At 37.3% G+C, this 26,790-nt stretch overlaps 1 protein-coding gene across 7 annotated transcripts in view; it reads right to left on the minus strand.

Annotated features, from left to right (window-relative positions):
• SENP7 (SUMO specific peptidase 7) overlaps nt 1-26,790 on the minus strand; it is a 163,981-nt gene that overhangs the window by 36,871 nt on the left and 100,320 nt on the right. For 5 of the 7 annotated variants that reach the window (XM_060098717.1, XM_060098721.1, XM_060098719.1 and 2 more), the window contains 4 exons: nt 22,228-22,343; nt 3,988-4,169; nt 2,221-2,560; nt 1,235-1,392 (listed from right to left, as the gene is read on the minus strand). In XM_060098717.1, coding sequence (XP_059954700.1) covers nt 1,235-1,392; nt 2,221-2,560; nt 3,988-4,169; nt 22,228-22,343 — 796 coding nt within the window. Of the gene's footprint in view, nt 1-1,234; nt 1,393-2,220; nt 2,561-3,987; nt 4,170-22,219; nt 22,344-26,790 lie in introns of those variants that run through there. The other 2 variants (XM_060098716.1, XM_060098722.1) reach the window with 2 other exon arrangements.

Here is a 26,790-nt window from a genome sequence, read left to right on the forward strand (position 1 = left end):
AGAATCCACCTTACAATGCAGGGGACTCAGGTTCAACCCCTGGTCAGGGAACTGAGATCCCACATGCTGCAGGGCAACTAAGCCCGCACACCACAACTACTGAGCTCGCGAGCCTCAACTAGAGAGCCCACATGCCGCAAACTACAGAACCCACGTGCCCTGTACCCTACGCACCACAATTAGAGAAGAGAAAACTCGCACACCACAACTAGAGAAGCCCGCACGCCACAGTGAAAGATCCCACATGCCTTAATGAAGATGACGCAAATAAGACCCGACGCAGACAAAAATAAAATAAATAATTAATTTTTTTAAAAAAAGAACGAAACCCTAATCAGCCCATCAGACTGTTTTCATGGAACTGACCAAATTCTTCACCACACTCTATAGAATAACAGCCTCTGACATTATTCAAAAACAACCAACATAAGTTAACCATAATTCTGCACTGGTGGTCTGCCGATAATCATTTCTTTAAAATAGGATAATCAGAGGTGATAATATGAATGAATACTGACAATAAATAACTTGAACCTTACTTTAGAGCTATATGTATGTCAAAAACACCACTGGCTGACATTAAACCAACAGACACTTCCACTTATTTTCTATAAAAGAAAGAGACTTATCAAACTGATAGGTTTGTGACACTGTTCTAAATGCTTTCATATGTTGTTTCACTTAATACTCAAAAAATAATCTTGTGAATTAGGTGTTATTATCCTCATTTAGCATATAAGGAAACTCAGGCTTAAGGAAGTTAAGGGACTTGCCCAAATGACAAAGCCAGGATTTGAACACAGATCTGTGTATCTCCAGAAGTCAGGTTCTTTCCTCTATCATGCTGCCTTAACAGCATGTGAGGGAAAGGAATAATTCCAAGTCACCACTGTACTGTAAGACCAGACAAATACTGGAAACTGTTTAATTCTAGAAAATGTTTTGATAAAGTACTTAAATGTCCAATGAGAACCATAAGAAAAGAATAAATATCAAGTCAGAATATTTAGACTGAAAAAATAAAAATGGCCAGAAGAAAAATGGTATGAAGCCTTTCACTTCAAATAAAGACCATTACATACTTCCCTCAAACTAATATGAAAGTTGTCTCAAAATTCAAACTAAGAAAATTCATAATTTTTATATAATATTCTGCTTGGCAGAAACAAAAAATAGTCATTAGCCAATAGTGTATATTTCACTGTTAATCTGTGAGAAGACAGAAATAAATTACCCGTACAGATTCACATGTAAGCAGTGGTAGATCTGACACTGCTGGCTCAGAAGTACTCTCACTTTCATTAGAGATGGCATGATCTTGCTTAGGCTGTAATTTAAGAATTTCTGAACTTTTATGTTCAATGGGTCCTTCTTCATCACTGGAAACAACAACTGAAAAGGTAAAATGTATTTTTTAAATGTGTCACAATAATCATATATAAAAAGAGAACTTTGTAATTCATGCAATATATCTTTCATAATCCCACTGAACTGAATCATCTAACTTTATTCAATTTAGAAACTGGCCTATCATTCATTATCTAATGTATACTAGTCACATACAATGTTTCCATGTCAGCACTATTATTTGGCAGTTACCTACAACCTTACCTTCTGGAGGACGAAGATATTTAAAAATGGATAGAGCCATGAGGAGAACTTAGGACCAAATTCTAGTTCTAATAATGTTATTATGCCATCATTCTAAATTGTACTGTAAATCCTGTTACGTTAGTTGCTTTTAGGAGGGGGAAATGGATGGCTAGGGAAAGATGTGGGAGAGCAGTCACTGGATATCCTTTAGAACCTTTTTTGTACCATGTGACTGCATCAAATACTGGAAAATTAAAAAATCAAAATTAATTAATTAAATCAAAATTAATGACAATAATTAAACAGCACTTAAACGCTCTGTACTTCAGCTTAATCAACCAAAATGACAATAATAATGGTCCTTACAGAAACTTATAAAAAACTACTGATGAGATTACAGTACACTAATCTAAAAAAAAATTACTTCTGCTTCCAAATACTCCATTCTTTACCTAAATCAATATTACAAAATAAATGAAGTCCCAAAACCTCAAGTCTTTTTTTTTCTGAAGTTAATATATTCCACAATGATGTAATAAATAACTTATTGCCTAGCAAAATTTGTTTGAGAGGAGAAAGAAAACAAATAAGTAGAGGAGAGAAAATTATTATCCTCATGTTACTTACTTGGTTCAGCAGAGATAAATGATTGGTTCCCTTCACTATGTTCACTTAAAACAGGTTTTTCTATTGTGTTCAATTCATTCTCATCCTTCTCGACCACAGGACAATTCCCCACAGTATCAGTAGAAATAGAGCTCTCAAAAGTTTTAGTGGTTGAACATTCAGAGGTGATTTGGGGAGCAGCACTCAAAGCCAACTCCTGACTACAACGTGAGGATAGTTTAGTAAAATCACTTTCTATGGATTCAAGCATAATTTCTTCAAGCAGTTTTGGGTCCTCCTGATAGTTTTCACTTGACTTTTCCAACTCAGTGGATACTGCTGGGTCATTTTCTTGTTCTTTCTGAACATAAATAAATGCATACAAAAATCAGCATTTTTCAAATTTGGCTAACATAAAGAGTTTTTTTAAGTTTAAATTCCTAAAGAAGAATATAAAAGTAAAAACATTATATCATTTCTATAACTATAGGGGTAGAAAACTACTCAATTATACTACATTACTCCTGCCAGTGTCTCTCAAATATATAGAGTTTGGTCTGTCCAATCAGATGCCTAAACATTTTACAAAAGGATGGGAAGGAGAAACTCCCATATTTACAAGTGGTTCAGAGGTCTTCCACAGTCTTGTCAACTTTAAATGAGAGGAATTTTTTTTACAGTTTTATTTTGCAAAAGAGGCCATTTGACATCATATGACTTTAGTAACAAAAAAGCAAAAAAATTAAAAACTTAAGAGGATAACACTATGAAAAATTATGAAAATCAATCACTGCCTTCATGTCTCTATTACTATATAAATCTAAATCATGTTTATAATTATAACTCAAAGGCGCAGCAAAGTCCTGAAATGCCTTGTGAATCAAAGAACTCAAAAAGCTGTCTCCTCATACTTTTATTGTTAACTGCATACTAAGTCTTTGAAAATAGGTAATGTATGCATTAATGTATGTATGGTAATTCTCTACAACAAATTCCCTTAACTCTTGAAAAAGAGATGTCTATAGAAATAGGAAGTAAATTACTGCTGATAAAATAAGTCAGGTAATAATTTCACAGAGCAAGTGAAAAAGCAATTGACTAGACAGTATGAAAAGTATTTGGTTATAATAAGGGGGGGGAAACAGGTCTGAAAGATATACATCAAACTACTAACTAAGGGCTGGTTATCAGAGGAGAAATACTTTTAACTTTTTTACTTGTTCATAATACAGTCAGCCTTCTGTATGCACAGATTCCACCAACCGCAGGTTCCACCAAATGCAAATGGTAAATATTTCCAGAAAAATAATTCCAGAAATTTACAAAAGGCAAAACTTGAATTTGCCATGCAGAGACAACCATTTACATAGCATTTACATTGTATTTATAGCCATTTACATATCATTTACATTGTATTAGTTATTATAAGTAATCTAGAGATGATTTAAAATATACAGGAAGATGTAGATTATATGCAAATATTACACCATTTTATATAAGGGATTTAAGCATCTATGGATTTTGGTAAGTGCAGGGTCCCGGAACCAATACTATGTAGATACTGAGTGATGACTGTATTTGAAATTTGTTCTCATAACTGTATTACTGCAAAAAAAAGTTGTATTTAAAGTATTTTTTAAAAAATAAACAGAATCAAAAAATGGGCAAAGAAAAGAAAGAAATACGATGATAAAAGCAGAAAGCCAGGAGAACATTATTCGGCCACAGTCAATTCATTTTTATCATAGCACAAATTGTTTCATATGACATCTAAATACCTCTACTTACTGTCTGTTCTGCTGACTTATACAAAGAAGTAGGATTAAGAGAACCAGGTAAATTACTTCTAAGCCTTTGTTTTCTCTTCCTGGAAATCAGAGTGGGTTCCATTTTTGAATCAGAATATGTATTGTCCTTGTTTCTGCTCCCCTCTTCAAGATGATCACAACCTCTACTTCCCCTATTGAGGTCTTAAAAAAACAGAAGAGACATAAATATGGCCAAAAAGTAAAGAATCCCATTTAGAAGAGCTCAAATAAAATCATCAAAATTACTACACTACTTTCAAAGCTAGTTTTTTCATAGTCCACTGCTAAATTCTCATACTAACATGGATGAATATAAAGACATATCCCATTTTAAACTGCATACATAAAACAAATGTTCATTGTACAAAAAATATAAGATATGGGAAATATATTAAAAGGTAGTATTCTTTAGTAACCAAAGCAAAGCAACCAAACCATGTTTTTCCTTTTCCCATGACTGCATTTTACTATGATACAAAAAAAAAGTCTTAACAAAATTTTGAAAGTTAGTCTCTTAAAAAGTTTTTTAAATTCACTGTGATTTTAGAAATTACAACTAATTTAGCAATTAGTTGTCTTTTTTAAATGTAAGTTTTATATATACATATTTTTTAAATGAAAAGGGACAATAATTTGCAAGAGTAGAGTATTGATCACTGTTCTTTTAAAAGGAGAAAAAATACCTTTCCTCAGCAGGTGACTGTGATAAATAATTATTCATAAGGCTAACAATTTTCTTCACAGTTTATTTCTTTTTTTAAAAAAAATCAAGACCCTATAATTTAAAACCTCCAATAAATTTATCACCCTACAGAAAAGGAAGTACTCCCTTTTTTAAGTCAAAAGAGCATTATTTTGAAACCCATATCAAGTATTAACAAACCTGCTTAGTATTTCAGTTATCAAATATATGTGCTGTAAAAAAAAAAAAAAAAACCTTCCAAAAGGTTCTACCTAACTAACTGAGGGTTATCCTAACTAACTGAAGGTTATCCTGAATTATTTTGCTCTCTGAATCTACACCATACAAGTACCAACTCAGAGTTCACACAAAGCAAGTCCCAAAGCAGCTTGCTTGAATTCATAACTTAAAATCTATGTAACACTGAATGGCCTGACCTCTCAATTCACTCAAAGTTCTTCAACACTATACACCTTCTCTTCAAACTATTCTTGCTCTTACTCTAGCTTTATAAACATCTAATGACTAACATTCATAATTTCCCTTTGTCTTTGTTTAAAAGGCAGGCATCGGGACAGGACAGAGGGCAAAAACTCCAAGACTGTTAACAGTCTTGCAATTTCTAAAGACAACACTCTTAACTGCCTCCCCCAGGAAAATAAAATACCCCCAAATTATCAACACAGTATTTTGAAAAGCACAATAAATTTTATTTCTAATTCTGTAAACTGTAAAGGTAGTCAAAGACAATTTCTACTTATAAATACCATATCAAGTTATAATTTCTAACCATAAATGCTACAGCAAAAACTGAAGAGGGATTAGCTCAAGATGGCGAAGTTGAAGGACGCGAGCGCATCCCCTTTTTATGAAAACACCAAAATCACAACTAACTGCTGAACAACCAGGGACAAAAAAACGCTGGAACCTACCAAAAAAAGAATACCCTACATCCAAAGAAAAAGAGGAGGCCACAGCAAGATGGTAGGAGGTACGCAACAGCAATAAACTCAAATCCTATACCCGCCAAGTGGATGACCCAAAAGTGGACAACAATTATACTACAGAAGTTACCCCACAGGAGTGAAAGTTCTGAGACCCACATCAGGCTTCCCAGCCTGGGGGTCCAACAACAGAAGGAGAAGTCCCTAGAGAATCTAGCTTTGAAGGCTAGTGGGGTTTGATCAAAGGACGGCCACAGGACTGGGAGAAACTCCACTCTTGGAGAGCACACACAAAGTCTCATTCAAACCAGGACCCAGGGAAAAAAGGAGTGATGCCATAAGAGACTGGGCTAGACCTCCCTGCTATTACTGAAGGGTCTCCTGTGGAGGCGGATGGTGGCTGAGGCTCACAGTGGGGAAAAGGACACTGGAACCCACAGTTCTGGTAAGTACCAACTGGCGGGAGCCCACCCGGAGGCCACCATTAGCCCCACTAAACAGCTTGTAGGCTCCAGTACTGGGTCACCTCAGGCCAAACAAGCAATAGGGTGAGAACCCTGCCCCACTCATCAACAGACAAGCGGATTAAAGTTTTACTGAGGGCTAGGGGTAAGATGGTGGAAGAGTAAGACGCGGAAATCACCTTCCTCCCCACAGATACATCAGAAATACGTCTACACGTGGAACAACTCCTACAGAACACCTACTAAACTCCGGCAGAAGAACTCAGACCTCCCAAAAGGCAAGAAACTCCCCCACGTACCTGGGTAGGGCAAAAGAATAAAGAGACCAAAGGATAGGGACGGGACCTGCACCAGTGGGAGGGAGCCATGAAGGAGGAAAGGTTTCCACACACTAGGAAGCCCCTTCGCGGGCGGAGACTCCGGGTGGCGGAGGGGGGAAGCTTCGGAGCCACGGAGGAGAGCGCAGCAACAGAGGTGCGGAGGGCAAAGCGGAGAGATTTCCGCACAGAGGATCGGTGCCAACCCGGCACTCACCAGCCCTAGAGGCTTGTCTGCTCACCCGCTGGGGCAGGGCTGGGAGCTGAGGCTAGGGCTACGGTTGGATCACAGGGAGAGGACTGGCAGCGTCAACACAGCCTGAAGGAGGTTAGTGCGCCACAGCCAGCCGGGAGGGAGTCGGGGAAAAGGCTGGACCTGCCAAAGAGGCAAGAGACTTCTTCTTCCCTCTTTGATTCCTGGTGCGAGAGGAGAGGGGATTAAGAGCGCTGCTTAAAGGAGCTCCAGAGACGGCGCGAGCCACGGCTAACAGCGCGGATCCCAGAGACGCGCATGAGACGCTAAGGCTACTGCTGCCGCCACCAAGAAGCCTGTGTGGGAGCACAGGTCACTCTCCACACCTCCCTTCGCGGGAGCCTGTGCAGCCTGCCACTGCCAGGGTCCCAGGATCCAGGAACAACTTCCCCAGGAGAACGCACGGCGCGCCTCAGGCTGGTGCAACGTCCTGCCGGCCTATGCCGCCGCAGGCTCGCCCTGCATCCGTGCCCCTCCCTCCCCTCGGCATGAGTGAGCCAGAGCCCCCGAATCAGCTGCTCCTTTTAACCACGTCCTGTCTGAGAACAGACGCCCTCTGGCATACACGCAGAAGCAGGGCCAAAGTCAAAGATGAGCCCCAGAAGCTCTGGAAACAAAGAAGAGAAAGGGAAATCTCTCACAGCAGCCTCAGAAGCAGCGGAATAATCTCCATAATCAACTTGATGTACGCTGCATCTGTCGAATACATGAATAGACAGTGAACCATCCCAAATTGAGAAGGTGGACTTTGAGAGCAAGATTTATTATTTTTTCCCCTTTGCCTCTTTTTGTGACCGTGTGGATGAAAGGCTCTTGGTGCTGCAGCCAGGAGTCAGTGCTGTGCCTCAGAGGTGGGAGAGCCAACTTCAGGACACTGGTCCACAAGAGACCTCCCAGCTCCACATAATATCAAACGGTGAAAATCTCCCAGAGATCTCCATCTCAACACGAGCACCCACCTTCACTCAACGACCAGCAAGATACAGTACGGAACACCCTATGCCAAACAACTACCAAGACAGGAACACAACCCCACCCATTAGCAGAGAGGCTGCCTAAAATCATAATAAGGCCACAGACACCCCAAAACACACCACCAGATGTGGACCTGCCCACCAGAAAGACAAGATCCAGCCTCATCCACCAGAACACAGGCACTAGTCCCCTCCACCAGGAAGGCTACACAAACCACTGAACCAACTTTAGCCACTGGGGACAGACACCAAAAACAATGGGAACTACGAACCTGCAGCCTGCAAAAAGGAGACCCCAAACACAGTAAGATAAGCAAAATGAGAAGACAGAAAAACACACAGCAGGAGAAGGAGCAAGATAAAAACCCACCAGGCTTAACAAATGAAGAGGAAACAGGCAGTCTACCTGAAAAAGAATTCAGAATAATGATAGTAAAGATGATCTAAAATCTAGGAAATAGAATAGAGAAAATGCAAGAAACATTTAACAAGGACCTAAAAGGACTGAAGATGAAACAAGCAACAATGAACAACACAATAAATGAAATTTAAAATACTCAGAATAACGGAGGCAGAAGAATGGATAAGTGACGTGGAAGATAAAATAGTGGAAATAACTACTGCAGAGCAGAATAAAGAAAAATGAATGAAAAGAACTGAGGACAGTCTCAGAGACCTCTGGGACAACATTAAATGCACCAACATTCGAATTATAGGGGTCCCAGAAGAAGAAGAGAAACAGAAAGGGACTGAGAAAATATTTAAAGAGATTATAGTTGAAAACTTCCCTAATATGGGAAAAGAAGTAGTTAATCAAATCCAGGACGCACAGATAGTCCCATACAGAATAAATCCAAGGAGAAATACACCAAGACACATATTAATCAAACTGTCAAAAATTAAATACAAAGAAAACATATTAAAAGCAGCAAGGGGAAAACAACAAATAACACACAAGGGAATCCCCATCAGGTTAACCGCTGATCTTTCAGCAGAAACTCTGCAAGCCAGAAGGGACTGGCAGGACATATTTAAAGTGATGAAGGAGGAAAAACCTGCAACCAAGATTACTCTACCCAGCAAGGATCTCATTCAGATTTGATGGAGAAATTAAAACCTTTACAAACAAGCAAAAGCTGAGAGAGTTCAGCACCACCAAACCAGCTTTACAACAAATGCTAAAGGAACTTCTCTAGGCAAGAAACACAAAAGAAGGAAAAGACCTACAATAACGAACACAAAACAATTTTAAAAATGGGAACAGGAACATACATATCAATAATTACCTTAAATGTAAATGGACTAAATGCTCCCACCAAAAGACACAGATTGGCTGAATGGATACAAAAACAAGACCCATATATATGCTGTCTACAAGAGACCCACTTCAGACCTATAGACACATACAGACTGAAAGTAGGGGATGGAAAAAGATATTCCATGCAAATGGAAACCAAAAGAAAGCTGGAGTAGCAATTCTCATATCAGACAAAATAGACTTTAAAATAAAGACTATTAGAAGAAACAAAGAAGGACACTACATAATGATCAAGGGATCGATCCAAGAAGAAGATATAACAATTGTAAATATTTATGCACCCAACATAGGAGCACCTCAATACATAAGGCAAATACTAACAGCCATAAAAGGGGAAATAGACAGTAACACATACATAGTAGAGGACTTTAACACTCCACTTCCACCAATGGACAGATCAACCAAAATGAAAATAAATAAGGAAACAGAGCTTTAAATAATACATTAAACAAGATGGACTTAATTGATATTTATAGGACATTCCATTCAAAAACAACATAATACACATTTTTCTCAAGTGCTCATGGAACATTCACCAGTACAGATCATGTCTTCGGTCACAAAGCAAGCCTTGGTAAATTTAAGAAAATTCAAACTGTATCAAGTATCTTTTCCAACCATAATGCTATGAGACTAGATATCAATTACAGGAAAAGACCTGTAAAAAATACAAACACATGGAGGACAAACAATACACTACTTAATAACGAAGTGATCAATGAAGAAATCAAGAGAGGAAATTTAAAAAATACCTAGAAACAAATGACAGTAGAGATACGACGACCCAAAACATATGGGATGCAGCAAAAGCAGTTCTAAGAGGAAAGTTTATAGCAATACAATCCTACCTTAAGAAACAGAGGGCCTCCCTGATGGCGCAGTGGTTGAGAGTCCGCCTGCCGATGCAGGGGATACGGGTTCGTGCCCCGGTCTGGGAGGATCCCATATGCCGCGGAGCGGCTGGGCCCGTGAGCCATGGCCGCTGGCCCTGCGCGTCCGGAGCCTGTGCTCCGCAACAGGAGAGGCCACAACAGTGAGAGGCCCGCATACCGCAAAAAGAAAAAAAAAAAGAAACAGGAAACATCTCCAATAAACAACCTAACCTTGCACCTAAAGCAATTAGAGAAAGAAGAACAAAAACATCCCAAAGTTAGCAGAAGGAAAGAAATCATAAAGATCAGATCAGAAGTACATGAAAAAGAAATGAAGGAAATGATAGCAAAGGTCAATAAAACTAAAAGCTGGTTCTTTAAGAAGATCAACAAAATTGATAAACCATTAGCCAGACTCATCAAGAAAAAAAGGGAGAAGACTCAAATCAATAGGATTAGAAATGAAAAAGGAGAAGTAACAACTGACACTGCAGAAATACAAAAGATCATGAGAGATTACTACAAGCAACTCTATGCCAATAAAATGGACAACCTGGATGAAATGGACAAATTCGTAGAAATGCACAACCTGCCAAGACTGAATCAGGAAGAAACAGAAAATATGAACAGACCAATCACAAGCACTGAAATTGAAACTGTGATTAAAAATCTTCCAACAAACAAAAGCCCAGGACCAGATGGCTTCACAGGTGAATTCTATCAAACATTTAGAGAAGAACTAACACCTATCCTTCTCAAACACTTGCAAAATATAGCAGAGGGGGGAACACTCCCAATCTCATTCTACGCAACCACGATCACCCTGATACCAAAACCAGACAAGCATGTCACAAAGAAAGAAAACTACAGGCCAATATCACTGATGAACATAGATGCAAAAATCCTCACAAAATACTAGCAAACAGAATCCAACAGCACATTAAAAGGATCATGCACCATGATCAAGTGGGGTTTATCCCAGGAATGCAAGGATTCTTCAATATATGCAAATCAATCAACGTGGTACACCATATTAACAAATTGAAGGAGAAAAACCATATGAACATCTCAATAGATGCAGAGACAGCTTTCGACAAAATTCAACACGGATTTATGATAAAAACCCTGCAGAAAGTAGGCATAGAGGGAACTTTCCTCAACATAATAAAGGCCGTATATGACAAACCCACAGCCAACATCATCCTCAATGGTGAAAAACTGAAAGCATTTCCACTAAGATCAGGAACAAGACAAGGTTGCCCACTCTCACCACTCTTAGTCAACATAGTTTTGAAAGTTTTAGCCACAGCAATCAGAGAAGAAAAAGAAATAAAAGGAATCCAAATCAGAAAAGAAGAAGTAAAGCTGTCACTCTTTGCAGATGACATGATACTATACATAGAGAATCCTAAAGATGCTACCAGAAAACTACTAGAGCTAATCAATGAATTTGGTAAAGTAGCAGGATACAAAATTAATGCACAGAAATCTCTGGCATTCCTATACACTAATGATGAAAAATCTGAAAGTGAAATTAAGAAAACATTCCCATTTACCATCGCAACAAAAAGAATAAAATATCTAGGAATAAACCTACCTAAGGAGACAAAAGACCTGTATGCAGAAAATTATAAGACACTGATGAAAGAAATTAAAGATGATACAAATAGATGAAGACATATACCATGTTCTTGGATTGGAAAAATCAACATTGTGAAAATGACTCTACTACCCAAAGCAATCTACAGATTCAATGCAATCCCTATCAAACTACCACTGGCATTTTTCACAGAACTAGAACAAAAAATTTCACAATTTGTATGGAAACACAAAAGACCGCGAATAGCCAAAGCAATCTTGAGAACGAGAAACAGAGTTGGAGGAATCAGGCTCCCTGACTTCAGACTATACTACAAAGCTACAGTAATCAAGACAGTATGGTACTGGCTCAAAAACAGAACTATAGATCAATGGAACAGGACATAAAGCCCAGAGATAAACCCATGCACATATGGTCACCTTATCTTTCAAAAAGGAGGCAGGAATGTACAGTGGAGAAAGGACAGCCTCTTCAATAAGTGGTGCTGGGAAAACTGGACAGGGACATGTAAAAGTAGGAGATTAGATCACTCCCTAACACCATACACAAAAATAAACTCAAAATGGATTAAAGACCTAAATGTAAGGCCAGACACTATAAAACTCTTAGAGGAAAACATAAGCAGAACACTCTATGACATAAATCACAGCAAGATCCTTTTTGACCCACCTCCTAGAGAAATGGAAATAAAAACAAAAATAAACATATGGGACCTAATGAAACTTCAGAGCTTTTCCACAGCAAAGGAAACCATAAATAAGACGAAAAGACAACCCTCAGAATGGGAGAAAATATTTGCAAATGAAGCAACTGACAAAGGATTAATCTCCAAAATTTACAAGCAGCTCATGCAGCTCAATAACAAAAAAACAAACAACCCAATCCAAAAATGGTCAGAAGACCTAAATAGACATTTCTCCAAAGAAGATATACAATTTGCCAACAAACACATGAAAGAATGCTCAACATCATTAATCATTAGAGAAATACAAATCAAAACTACAATGAGATATCAACTCACACCGGTCAGACTGGCCATAATCAAAAAATCTAGAAACAATAAATGCTGGAGAGGGTGTGGAGAAAAGGGAACACTCTTGCACTGCTGGTGGGAATGTGAAATGGTACAGCCACTATGGAGAACAGTATGGAGGTTCCTTAAAAAACTACAAACAGAACTACCATATGACCCAGCAATTCCACTGCTGGGCATATACCCTGAGAAAACCATAATTCAAAAAGAGTCATGTACCAAAATGTTCATTGCGGCTCTATTTACAATAGCCAGGAGATGGAAACAACCTAAGTGTCCATCATCGGGTGAATGGATAAAGAAGATGTGGCACATATATACAATGGACTATTAATGAGCCATAAAAAGAAATGAAATTGACCTATTTGTAGTGATGTGGATGGACCTAGAGTCTGTCATACAGAGTGAAGTAAGTCAGAAAGAGAAAGACAGATACTGTATGCTAACACATATATATGGAGTTTAAGAAATAAAAATGTCATGAAGAACCTAGGGGTAAGACAGGAATAAAGACACAGACCTACTAGAGAATGGACTTGAGGATACGGTTAGGGGGAAGGGTAAGCTGTGACAAGGTGAGAGAGTGGCATGGACATATATACACTACCAAACATAAAATAGATAGATAGTGGGAAGTAGCCGCATAGCACAGGGAGATCAGCCTGGTGCTTTGTGACGACCTAGAGGGGTGGGATAGGGAGGGTGGGAGGCAGGGAGATGCAAGAGGGAAGAGATATGGGAACATATGTATATGTATAACTGATTCACTTTGTTATAAAGCAGAAACTAGCACACCATTGTAAAGCAATTATATTCCAATAAAAATGTAAAAAAAATAAAGAAATTTAACTGAGCACAACCCTGCCCACCAGAAGGATGAGACCCACCTCCACCCACCACCAGTCCCTCCCATCAGGAAGCTTGTAGAAGCCTTTTAAATAGCCTCACCCACCAGAGGGCAGACAGCAGAAGCAAGAACTACAATCCTGCAGCCTGTGGAACGAAATCTACAATCACAGAAAATTAGACAAAATAAGGACTTCCCTGGTGGCGCAGTGGTTAAGAATTCACCTGCCAATGCAGGAAAACGGGTTAGAGCCCTGGTCTGGGAAGATCCCACATGTCACAAAGCAACTAAAGCAGTTTGCCACAACTATTGAGCCTACACTCTAGAGCCCGTGAGCCACAACTACTGAGCCTGCATGCCAAAACTACTGAAGCCCATACAGCTAGAGCCCATGCTCCGCAACAAGAGAAGCCACTGCAATGGGAAGCCCATGCACCACAATGAAGAGTAGCCCCCCCTCACCCCAACTAGAAAAAGCCTGTGTGCAGCAACAAAGACCGAATGCAGCCATAAATACATAAATAAATTTATTTTTAAGAAAAAGAAAGAAAGAAAATTAGACAAAATGAAATGGCAAAAGTATATTTCCCAGATGAAGGAACAAGACAAAACCTCAGAAAAACAACTGAAGTGGAGATAAAAAACCTTCCAGAAAAAGAATTCAGAATAATGATACTGAAGAAGATGCAGGATCAAGGAAAAAGAATGGAGGCAAGGATGGAGAAGATGTAAGAAATGTTTAACAAAGACTTAGAAGAACTAAAGAACAAACAAACAGAGATGAACAATACAATAACTGAAATGAAAAGTACACGAGAAGGAATCAATGGCAGAATAACTGAGGAGATAACAGAAGAACAGATAAGTGACCTGGAAGACAGAATGGCAGAAATCACTGCTGCAGAACAGAATAAAGAAAAAAGAATGAAAAGAAATGACTGTCTAAGAGATCTCTGGGACAACATTAAACACACCAACATTCACATTATAGGGGTCCCAGAAGGAAAAGAGAAACAGAAAGGACCTGAGAAAAAATTTGAAGAGATAATTGCTGAAAACTTCCCTAACATGGGAAAGGAAACATTCACCCAAGTCCAGGAAGAGCAGAGAGTCCCAGGCAGGATAAACCAAGAAGAAACACACTGAGACACATAGTAATCAAACTGAAAAGAATTAAAGATAAAGAAAAAAATATTAAAAGTAACAAGGGAAAAATGACAAGTAACATACAAGGGAACTCCCATAAGGTTATCAGCTGACTTTTCAGCTGAAACTCTACAGGCCAGAAGGGCATGGCATGATATATTAAAAGTGATGAAAGAGAAGAACCTAAAACTAAGAATATTCTACCCAGCAAGACTCTCATTCAAAAGCTTCACAGACAAGCAAAAGCTAAGACAGTTCAGCACCATCAGACCAGCTTTGCAACAAATGCTAAAGAAACTTCTCTAGGCAGGAAAGAGACCAGCAATTTAAAACAACCTTGTACATATATAGACTACTATATCAAAACCTCATGGGAATAGCAAACCCAAAAACTACAATAGATACACACACACACACACACACACACAAAGAAAAAGGAAAAGCAACCCAAACACAACACTGAAGATGGTCATCCAACCAGAGGAAAAGAGAACAAGAGAGGAAGGGAAGAAAAAAGACGTACGAAAACAAACCCAAAACAATTAAGAAAATGGCAATAGGAACTTACATATCGATAATTACCTTAAATGTAAATGGATTAAATGCTCCAATCAAAAGACATAAAGACTGGCTGAATGGATACAAAAGCAAGACCCATACATATGCTGTCTGCAAGAGACCCACTTCAGACCTAGGGACACATAAAGACTGAAAGTGAGAAGATGGAAAAAGGTATTCGATGCAAATGGAGATCAAAAGAAAGCTGCAATAGCAATACTCATATCAGACAAAGTAGACTTTAAAATAAAGACTGTTGGGCCTCCCTGGTGGCGCAAGTGGTTGAGAGTCCGCCTGCCGATGCAGGGGATACGGGTTCGTGCCCCGGTCTGGGAGGATCCCATATGCCGCGGAGCGGCTGGGCCCGTGGGCCCTGGCCGCTGAGCCTGCGCGTCCGGAGCCTGTGCTCCGCAACGGGGGAGGCCACAACAGTGAGAGGCCCGCATACCGCAAAAAATAAAAAAAATAAAATAAAATAAATAAAATAAAATAAAATAAAGACTGTTATAAGAGACAAAGAAGGACACCACATAATGATCAAGGGATGAACCCAAGAAGAAGATATAACAATTGTAAATATATATGCACCCAACATAGGAGCACCTCAATATATAAGGCAAATGCTAACAGCCATGAAAGGGAAAATGACAGTAACACAATAATACTGAGGACTTTAACACTCCACTTTCATCAATGGACACATCATCCAGACAGAAAATCAATAAGGAAACACAGGGCTTAAATGACACATTAGACCAGATAGACTTAACTCATATTTATAAAGCACTCTATCCAAAAGCAGCAGAATACACATTCTTCTCATGTGCACATGGAATGTTCTCCAGGACTGACCACATGCTGGGCCACAGAGAGGCTTGGTAAATTTAAGAAAATTGAAATCATATCAAGCATCTTTTCCAACCACAACACTATGAGATCAGAAGTAAATTACAAAACAAAAACTGTAGGCAATTCCCTGGTGGCGCAGTGGATAAGAACCCATATGCCAATGCAAGGGACATGGGTTCAAGCCCTGGTCCAGGAAGATCCCACATGCCGCGGAGCAACTAAGCCCACATGCCAGAACTACTGAGCCTGCGCTCTAGAGCCCACAAGCCACAACTACTGAGCCTGCATGCAACAACTACTAAAGCCCATGCACATACAGCCCATGCTCCACAACAAGAGAAGCCACTGCAATGAGAAGCCCACACACCACAATGAAGAGTAGCCCCTGCTTGCCACAACTAGAGAAAGCCCGTGTGCAGCAACGAAATCCAACACAGCCAAAAATAAATAAATTAATTAAAAAAGAAGAAAAAAGAAAAAGAAAAAACCTGTCAAAAACACAAACACATAGAGGCTAAACAATATGCTACTAAACAACCAATGGATCACTGAGGAAATCAAAAAATACCTAGAGACAAATGAAAACAAAGCACAATGATCCAAAACCTATGGGATGCAGCAAAAGCAGTTCTAAGACGGAAGTTTACAGCAATACAAGTTTACCTCAGGAAACAAGAAAAATCTCAAATGAACAACCTAACCTTACACCTAAAGCAACTGGACAAAGAGTAACAAGCAAAACCTAAAGTTAGTAGAAGGAAAGAAATCATAAAGACCAGAGCAGAAATAAATGAAACCGAGACAAAGAAAACAATAGCAAAGATCAATGAAACTAAAAGCTGGTTCTTCGAGAAGATAAACAAAATTAATAAACCTTTAGCCAGACTCATCAAGAGAAAAAGGAAGGACTCAAACCAATAAAATTAGAAATGAAAAAGGAGAAGTTACAACTGACACTACAGAAATACAAAGGATCATAAGAGAGCATCTATAGGGCAATAAAATGGACAACCTGGAAGAAATGGACAAATTCTTAGAAAGGTACACTCTCCCAAGACAGAACCAAGAAGAAATAGAAATTATGAACAGACCAATCACAAGTAATGAAATTCAAACTGTGATTTAAAAACTCCCAACAAACAAAAGTTCAGGACCAGATGGCTTCACAGGCGAATTCTATTCAACATTTAGAGAAGAGCTAACAGCTATCCTTCTAAAATTGTTCCAAAAAATTGCAGAGGAAGGAAAACTCCCAAATTCATTCTGTTACCAAAACCAGACAAAGATACTACAAAGAAAAAGAAAATTACAGGCCAATATCACTGATGAATATAGATGCAAAAATCCTCAACAGAATACTAGCAATCAGAATCCAACAACACATTAAAAGGATCATACACCATGATCAAGTGGGATTTATCCCAGGGGTGGAAGGATTTTTCAATACCTGCAAATCAGTCAATATGATACACCACATCAACAAATTGAAGAATAAAAATCATATGATCATCTCAATAGATGGAGAAAAACCTTTTGACAAAATTCAGCACCCATTTATGATAATAACTCTCCAGAAAGTGGGCATAGAGGGAACATATCTCAACATAATAAAGGCCATATATGACAAACCTACAGCTAACATTATACTCAACAGTGAAAAGATAAAGGCATTTCCTCAAAGATCGGGAACAAGACAAGGATGTCCACTCTTGCCACTTTCAACATAGTTTTCAAAGTCTTAGCTACAGCAATCACAGAAGAAAAAGAAATAAAAGGAATCCAAATTGGAAAAGAAGAAGTTAAATTTTCACTGTTTGCAGATGACATGATACTATACATAGAAAATCCTAAAGACGCTACCAGAAAACTACTAGAGTTCATCAATGAATTTGATAAAGTTGCAGGTTACAAAATTAATACACAGAAATCTGTTGCATTTCTATACACTAATAACAAAAGATCAGAAAGAGAAATTCAAGAAACAATCCCATTTACCAACACATCAAAAAGAATAAAACACCTAGGAACAAACCTACCTAAGAAGACAAAAGACCTGTACTCCAAAAACTATAAGACACTGATGAAAGAAATCAAAGACGACATGAACAGATGGAAAGATACACCATATTCTTGGATTGTAAGAATGAATATTGTCAAAATGATTATACTAACCAAGGCAATCTACAGATTCAGTGCAATCCCTGTCAAATTACCAATGGCATTTTTCACATAACTAGAACAAAAAAAATCTGAAAATTTGTATGGAGACACAAAAGACCCAGAATAGCCAAAGCAATCTTGAGAAAGAAAAATGGAGCTGTAGGAATCAGGCTCCCTGACTTCAGACTATACTACAAAGCTATAGTCATCAAAACAGTATGGTACTAGTACACAAATAGAAACATCAATGGAATAGGATAGAAAGCCCAGAAATAAACCCATGCACCTATGGTCAATTAATCCATGACAAAGGAGGCAAGACTATATAATGGAGGAAACACAGTCTCTTCAATAAATGGTGCTGGGAAAACTGGACAGCTACATGTTTAAAAAATTAGATTAGAACATTCTTTAACACCATACACAAAAATAAACTCAAAATGGATTAAAGACCTAAATGTGGGACTGGACACTATAAAAACTCTTAGAGGAAAACATAGGATGAACACTCTCAGACGTAAATCACGGCAGTATCTTTTTCGATCTGTCTCCCAGAGTAATGGAAATAAAAACAAAAATAAACAAATGAGACCTAACTAAACTCAAAAGTTTTTGCACAGCAAAGGAAACCATAAACAAGACGAAAAGACAACCCTCAGAATGGGAGAAAATATTTGCAAATGATGTGACCGACAAGGGATTAGTCTCCAAAATTTCCGAACAGCTCATGTGGCTTAATATCATCAAAACAAACAACCCAATCAAAAATGGGCAGAAGATCTAAATAGACATTTCTCCAAAGAAGACATACAGATGGGCAAGAGGCACATGAAAAGATGTTTAACATTGATAATTATTAGAGAAATGCAAATTAAAAGTACAATGAGATGTCACCTCACACCAGTCAGAATGGCAATCATGAAAAAATCCACAAACAATAAATGATGGAGAGGGTGTGGAGAGAAGGGAACCCTCCTACACTATTGGTGTGAATGTAAATTGATGCAGCCACTATGGCGACAGTATGGAAATTCCCTAAGAAGCCAAAAACAGAGCTACCATATAGTCCTGCAATCCCACTCCTGGGCATATACCCAGAGTAAAACATGGTCCAAAAGGATATATGCACCCCAATATTCATTACAGCACTGTTTATAATAGCCTAGACACAGAAGCAACCTAAATGTCCATCGACAGCAGAATGGATAAAGAAGATGTGGTACATATATGCAATGGAATACTACTCAGCCATTAAAAAGAATGAAGTAATTGCCATTCACAGAAACATGGATGGACCTAGAGACTGTCATACTGAGTGAAGTAAGTCAGACAGAGAAAGAGAAATATGGTATGATATCGCTTATATGCAGAATCTTTATAAAAAAGTTGCAAATGAACTTATTTACAGAACAGAAACAGACTCATAGACTTAGAGAACAAACTTAGGGTTACCGGGGGGGAAGGGTGTGGGTCGGGGGACAGTTAGGGAGTGTGGGACTGACATGTACACACTGCTGTATTTAAAATGGATAACCAACAAGGACCTACTATACAGCACAGGGAACTCTCCTCAATATTCTGTAACAACTTAATTGGGAAAACAATTTGAAAAATAATAGATACATGTATACATATAACTGAATCACTTTGTTGCATACCTGAAACTAACAAAACATTGTTAATCAACTATAATAAATATAAAACTGAAAGTTAAAAAAAACTGATGAAAGAAATAGGGCTTGAGAAAAACTCTATCATACAGGAGTTTTCCTTCTAACAGTTTACTAATTGCACATCAGCCAAGACTCTCACATGGGAAACAGGGATAAATTTATTAGGTAGAGCTAGACATTGTAAAAACAAGACTCTACCTGATAACAAATACAATTTTACTTGTAAATATTACTAGCATATAAAATTAAAGAGGTAACAAATTCCTATAAAAAAAAGATGACACATTTCCAATGTATTATATTCAAAAAAGCAAATGCTACAAGGCAAACAATGTACTACAAAAGAAAAGTACATCTAGTGTGGGGAATATAGTCAATAACTATGTAGTATCTTTGTATGGTGACAGATTATAACTAGACTTATCGTGGTGATCATTTTGAAATGTATAGAAATATTGAATTACTATGTCATGTAACAGGAACTAACATAATGCTGTAGGTCAATTATAATTCAAAAACAAAGAAACTCAGAAAAAGAGATAATATTTGTGGTTATCAGAGGCAGGGGGAGGCAGAGTTGCAAGACGGCAGTCAACATGTACAAACTTCCTGTTATAAGATAAGTAAGTTCTAGGGATGTAATGTATAACATGATAAACATAATTAACACTGCTGTGTGTTATATAGGAAAGTTGTTAGGAGAGTAAATCCTAAGAGTTCTCATCAGAACGAAAATTTTTTTCTATTTCTTTACTTCTGTATCTATATGAGAAGATGGATGTTCACTAAATTCATTGTGATAATCATTCCATGATGTATGTAAGTCAAATCATTATGCTGTACAACTTAAACTTATACAGTGCTGTCAATTATATCTCAAAAAAACTGGAAGAAAAAACTGTTTACAATGGTATACTTGGGATTTAATTCAGAACTCTCATTAATTTATGGGCTCACATTAAACAGTTGGTATTAGACACAATTATCTATAGGATGAAAATATGATGAGTTTCAATAAAGTTTCAATAGCTAATTTTCTTAAAAACACTTTACTTATTAAGAGGAAAACCTTCAGGGATACTAAGAAATTATAAAGTGTTTCTTTTATTGTGCATTTTTTTCCCTGCTGTAAGTCTAAACTTTCACTGTGACTTTGAAGGAATACTGAAGGGCACAAATTAGAAAGCTTTTTATTTAACTATTCCTACTCTACCCAAGAAAGCAATGAAGGTTTAACAGTGTCTTGATAGTATCTGATTGAGCCCACTTGTACAAATATAAGCCCACTTATATTTTTATATTGTAATTAAAGATAATTATTTCTGGGAAAAGGACAATTTGTAAAAAAAATAATAATAATAATAATAAGTGTCCTTCATTATATGCAGATAGTACTTAGTGACCAATTGAAAGATTATGTCTACAGAGTCACAGTACTTTAGAGATTGCCCTCATAAGAGTTGCAGCTGATTTCTTGTACACATCAAAGATATTAGTCTAGTTTCCTTTTAGGTTTTCCTCCTCTATGAAAAAGACTATTTAAAATGTGAAAACAGCTGTGTTTCAAATGAAGTACAAAGAATTTTTACATAGTGTCACTGAAGGACCCCATTTCTTGTGAATAATTTATAAAATCATTCAGAAAGGGCCTCCCTGGTGGCGCAAGTGGTTGAGAGTCCGCCTGCCGATGCAGGGGATACGGGTTCGTGCCCCGGTCTGGGAGGATCCCATATGCCGCAGAGCGGCTGGGCCCGTGAGCCATGGCCGCTGAGCCTGCGCGTCCGGAGCCTGTGCTCCGCAACGGGGGAGGCCACAACAGTGAGAGGCCCGCATACCGCAAAAAAAAAAAAAAAAAAATCATTCAGAAAACAAAATATCTCAACTAGTTTGAAGCTATCAATAATCCAAGAGACCCTTGAAGATGTTAGTTTCACATTTGACTAATGTATAAATTTGTTTTGGTGAAAACTTTTATAAATTATTTTACAATCTTTATAAGAAGAGACAAAAAGGACAAAAGAAGTCAATTCATTAACCCGACAGGCAAGGAGGCCTACAGTGAATTTTCAGAAGTCTGGGATGTATTTACCTTTAAATTTGGGCTAATAGTGGCTTGTATTGGCATCCTCCTAGAGTCGAGAGAAATTCTAATGAATGAATGTATTTCATAGTAGGAGGATAGACAGTGGGAAGCTAATAATAATAATCAAGTTAGCAGTAATATCATTTACTAGACATATCCACAGGAGTGACATTTAGAAAGAGTCAAACTAACATTATAACTTTATAGCTATGTGCCCAGCACCAACAAAGAAAAAAGAAAGAAAATAATAATATTCAAATTTAACTTCTGTATTTTGTAAATAAATCAAGAGATGTATACTACAGTATAAAAATGGTAAATTTAGCAATTTTCTTTTTGTCACTAAAAAATCTCTTTACTTTCATGTATAAAGTTAGTTAAAAATATATTATTAAAAATGCAACAGACAAAAATTCAATTGGCAACAGTTTTCTGAGGTTCACAAACCTTTAGGTTGAGTATCAGACATTACAAGAGAAATGCTATCATCATCTCTTCGCTTTTCTTTAGTGTGTGCAGCCTGCTTTGCATAATTATTGTCTGTCTGACTTGGTTGTGAACTCCTGCAAAACAAAATAATATTATACTCAATTCTTCTGAACACAAATGAATTTAGAAGCCAGCTGACATATATTCAAGATAAAAATAACAGGTTACAAATGGCATCCTATACAGCAGAGGATGTGATCTGAACAGTAAAAAGAATATTAAAATATGACTTGAGAAATAAGTTCTCATTCCTGTTCTACCTTTAAATTCTTCATGCTTCTTTGGAAAGAAAAAACAAGATAAGCACAACACAGAATTGTGCACATGCAAAATGAACAAAGAATAATACAAGTATTAAATACATCGAAGAGGTCTAAAAAGTAAAAATTCCACGAACACAAGTACATGATAATCACACTTATGTGTAATCAAAAAATAAGTCAAAGGTAATTGTTAATATGTTTCAAGCATGGTTCACATATCAAAAGTTATGTACAAAATAAAGTTTGAAGTGTAGTTACAAATTTTACCTACAGAGAAAATAATTTAAAATATGACCTACTGGGGCTCCCCTGGTAGCGCAATGGTTGGGAGTCCACCTGCCGGTGCGGGGGACACGGGTTTGTGCCCCGGTCCGGGAGGATCCCACATGCCGTGGAGCAGCTGGGCCCATGAGCCGTGGCCACTGAGCCTGTGCGTCCGGAGCCTGTGCTCCGCCACGGGAGAGGCCACAACAGTGAGAGGCCCGCATACCGCAAAAAAAAAAAATATATATATATATATATATATATATATATATATATATATATATATAACCTACTGGTTAAATACATAAAATATAATACTGTGTGAAAAACAAGTTTTGGATGATGAGCATAATATCACTATTAATAAAAACATAATACAATAGTAGTAGGGGATTTCAATACCTTACCCCACTTTCAGTAATCATTAGATCATCCAGACCAAAAAAAAAAAAATCAAAAAGGAAACATTGGACTGAACCATAAACTTGAACAAATAGACCTGACATGCATTTATAAAACATAAACACAGAACATTCTCCATGATAAGTCACATGATAGGCCACAATGCAAGTCTTAGCAAATTTAAGAAGACTAAAATCTACAAAATATCTCTCCCAACCAAACAGTATAAAATGAGAAATCAATAACAGAGGAAAGCTGAAAAATTCACAAGTATATGGAGGTTAAACAATATGCTACTGAAAACCAACTGGCCAAAGAAAAAATCAAAATGAAGATCAAGAAATATCTTGAAACAAATGAAAATGTGAGCATAAAATGTCAAAATCTATGGAATGTTCTACGAGGGAAGTTAATAGCAATAAATGCCTACATTAAAAAACAAGAAAGAACTCCAATAAACAACCTCACTTTACACCTCTTGGAACTAGACAAAGAACAAATGAAGCCCAAACTAAGCACAAGGAAAGAAACAACAAAGATCAGAGAAGAAGTAAGTAAAACAGAAATAAGAAAAACAACAGAAAAGATCAACAAAACTAAGAGCTAGTTTTTCTTTAAAATAAAGTTGACAAACCTTTAGCTAGATGAACCGAGAAAAAAAAAGACTCAAATAAATCAAAACAGATCATCAAGAGACTACAATAAGTAATTATATGTCAACAATATGGATAACCTAAGAGCTGGTTTTCTGGGGGCAAAAAACCTTTTAGCTAGACTAAAGGAAAAAAGAGAAGAAAAAGAGAGAAGACTTGTAAATAAAATCATTACAACTGGTAGCACAGAAATATGAAGTATCATAAGTGACTATTACAAACAATTGTACATCAAGTCATATAACCTAGAAGAAACGGACAAATATCTAGAAACATACAACCTACCAAACTGAATCATGAAGAAAAAGAAAATCTGAACAGATCAGTAACAAGGAGACTAAATTAGTAATCAAAAACCTCCCAATGCAGAGAAGCCCAGTACCAAATGGTTTCACTGGTAATTCTACCAAACAATTAAAGAAAAATTAATGACAATCCTTCTCAAACTCTTCCAAAAATTTTAAGAGGAGGGAACACTTCTATACTCATTTTGCAAGGCCATCACTACACTAATACCAAAGCCAGTTAAGAACACTACAGGAAAAGAAAACTATACACCAAATACCCTTAATGCATAGAGATGCAAAAATTCTCATCAAAGTGTTAGGAAACCAAATTCCACAACACACGTTAAAAGGATCAAACACCATGAGCAAGTGCAACTTATTCCAGAGATGCAAGAATGGTACAATATCCAAAAATCAATCAATGTGATAAACCACATTAATAAAATGAAAGATAAAAATCATCTGATCCCTCAAAAGATGCAGGAAAAGCATTTGACAAAATTCAACATCCTTTCCTGATAAAACCCTCAAAAACCTGGATATAAAAGGAACATACCACAACATAATAAAGGCCAATGCCACAAACCCACAGCTAACATCATATTAAACAGTGAAACATTAAAAGCTTCACCTCTAAGATGAAGAACAAGACAAGGGTGCCCACTCTCACCACTCTTATTCAACGCAGTACTGGAAATCCTGGCTAGACAAATTAGACAAGAAAAAATAAATAAATAAAAGGCATCCAAATCAGAAAGGAAAAAGTAAAACTGCCATTATTTGCAGATGATATGATCTTATAGAAAGAAAATCCTAGAAAATCCAGCAAAAAAAGGTGAGAACTAATAAATGAATTCACTAAAGTTGCAGGATACGAAGTCAACATACTACAATCAGTTGCATTTCTATACACTAACAATGACCTATCTGGAAGAGCAATTAAGAAAAAATCCCATTTACAACTATAGCAAAAAGAATAAAATTATACTTATGAATAAATATAACCTACAAGGAGAAAAACCTGTACACTGAAAACTATAAGATACTGATGAAAGAAACTGAAGACACAAATAAATGGGAAGATATTCTGTACTCATGGATTGGAAAAATTAATTTTGTTAAAATGTTCATCCTACCCAAAGCAAGCTACAGATTCAAAGCAATCCCTATCAACATTCTAATGGCCTTTTTCACAGAAATAGAACAGTCTTAAAATTTGTATGGAACTACTAAAGACCCCAAATAGCCAAAGCAATCTTGAGAAAGAAAAACAAAGCCAGAGGAATCACACTTCATGATTTCAAACTATATTACAAAACCATAGCAATCAAAACAATATAATATTGGCATAAAAACAGACACATAAATGAATGAAACAGAATAGAGAGCCAGAAATTAATCCATGCATATATGGTCAACTCCTGTATGATAAAAGGCGCTAAGAATACACAATGGGAAAAGGAGAGCCTCTTCAATAACTGATGTTGGGAAAACTTGACAGCCACATGCAAAAGAATGAAACTGCATCAACATCTTATACCATATACAAAAATCAACACAAAATGGATTAAACACTTAAATGTATGACCTGAAACCATAAAACCCCTAGAAGAAAACATGAGAGTAAGTTCCTTCACAATGATCTTGGCAATGATTTTTTGGATTAAACACCAAAACAAAGGCAACAAAAGAAAATTTAAAAGTGGGACCAAAAAGCTGCACAGCAAAGGAAACCTTCAACAAAATTAAAAGGCAACCCATGGGGCTTCCCTGGTGGTGCAGTGGTTGAGAGTCTGCCTGCCGATGCAGAGGACACGGGTTCGTGCCCCGGTCCGCGAAGATCCCACATGCCGCGGAGCGGCTGGGCCCGTGAGCCATGGCCACTGAGCCTGCGCATCAGGAGCCTGTGCTCCACAATGGGAGAGGCCACAACAGTGAGAGGCCTGCGTACCACAAAAAAAAAAAAAAAAAAAAGGCAACCCATGGAATAGGAGAAAATATTTGTAAAGCATGTATCTGATAAGGGAGTTAATATCCAAAATATATAAAGAATTCAAACAACTCAACCAAAAAAGTAGAACGATTTCATTAAAAAATAGGCAGAAAAACTGAATAGAAGTTTTTCCAAAGAAGACTACAAATGACCAACAGGTACATGAAAAGGAGCTCAACATCCACTAATCATCAGGGAAATGTGTATCAAAACCACAGTGAGGTATAATCTCACATATGTGAGAAAGACTATTATCAAAAGATAAGAAAGAAGTGTTGGCAAGGATGTGGAATGCTGTGAGAATGTAAATTACTGCAGCCACTATGGAAAACAGTATGAAGGTTCCTCAAAAAATTAAAAATAGAACTAATATATATGATCCAGCAATTCCACTTCTTAGTATGTATCCTTAGGAAACAAAATCACTCTCTCAAAAAGATATACACACCCCCATGTTCACTGCAGCACTATTTGCAACAGCCAAGACATGGAAACAACATAAATGTCCATCAATAGATGAATGGATAAAGAAAATGTGACACACACACACACGATGGAATATTATTCAGTCATAAAAAAAGAAATCCTGCCATTTGTGACAACATGAATGAAGCTTGGACAAAGATAAATACTGTACAATCTTACTTATATGTGGAATC

Source organism: Mesoplodon densirostris, chromosome 5, assembly GCF_025265405.1.
Source record: "Mesoplodon densirostris isolate mMesDen1 chromosome 5, mMesDen1 primary haplotype, whole genome shotgun sequence".
In the NCBI taxonomy this organism is placed as follows: Eukaryota; Metazoa; Chordata; class Mammalia; order Artiodactyla; family Ziphiidae; genus Mesoplodon; species Mesoplodon densirostris.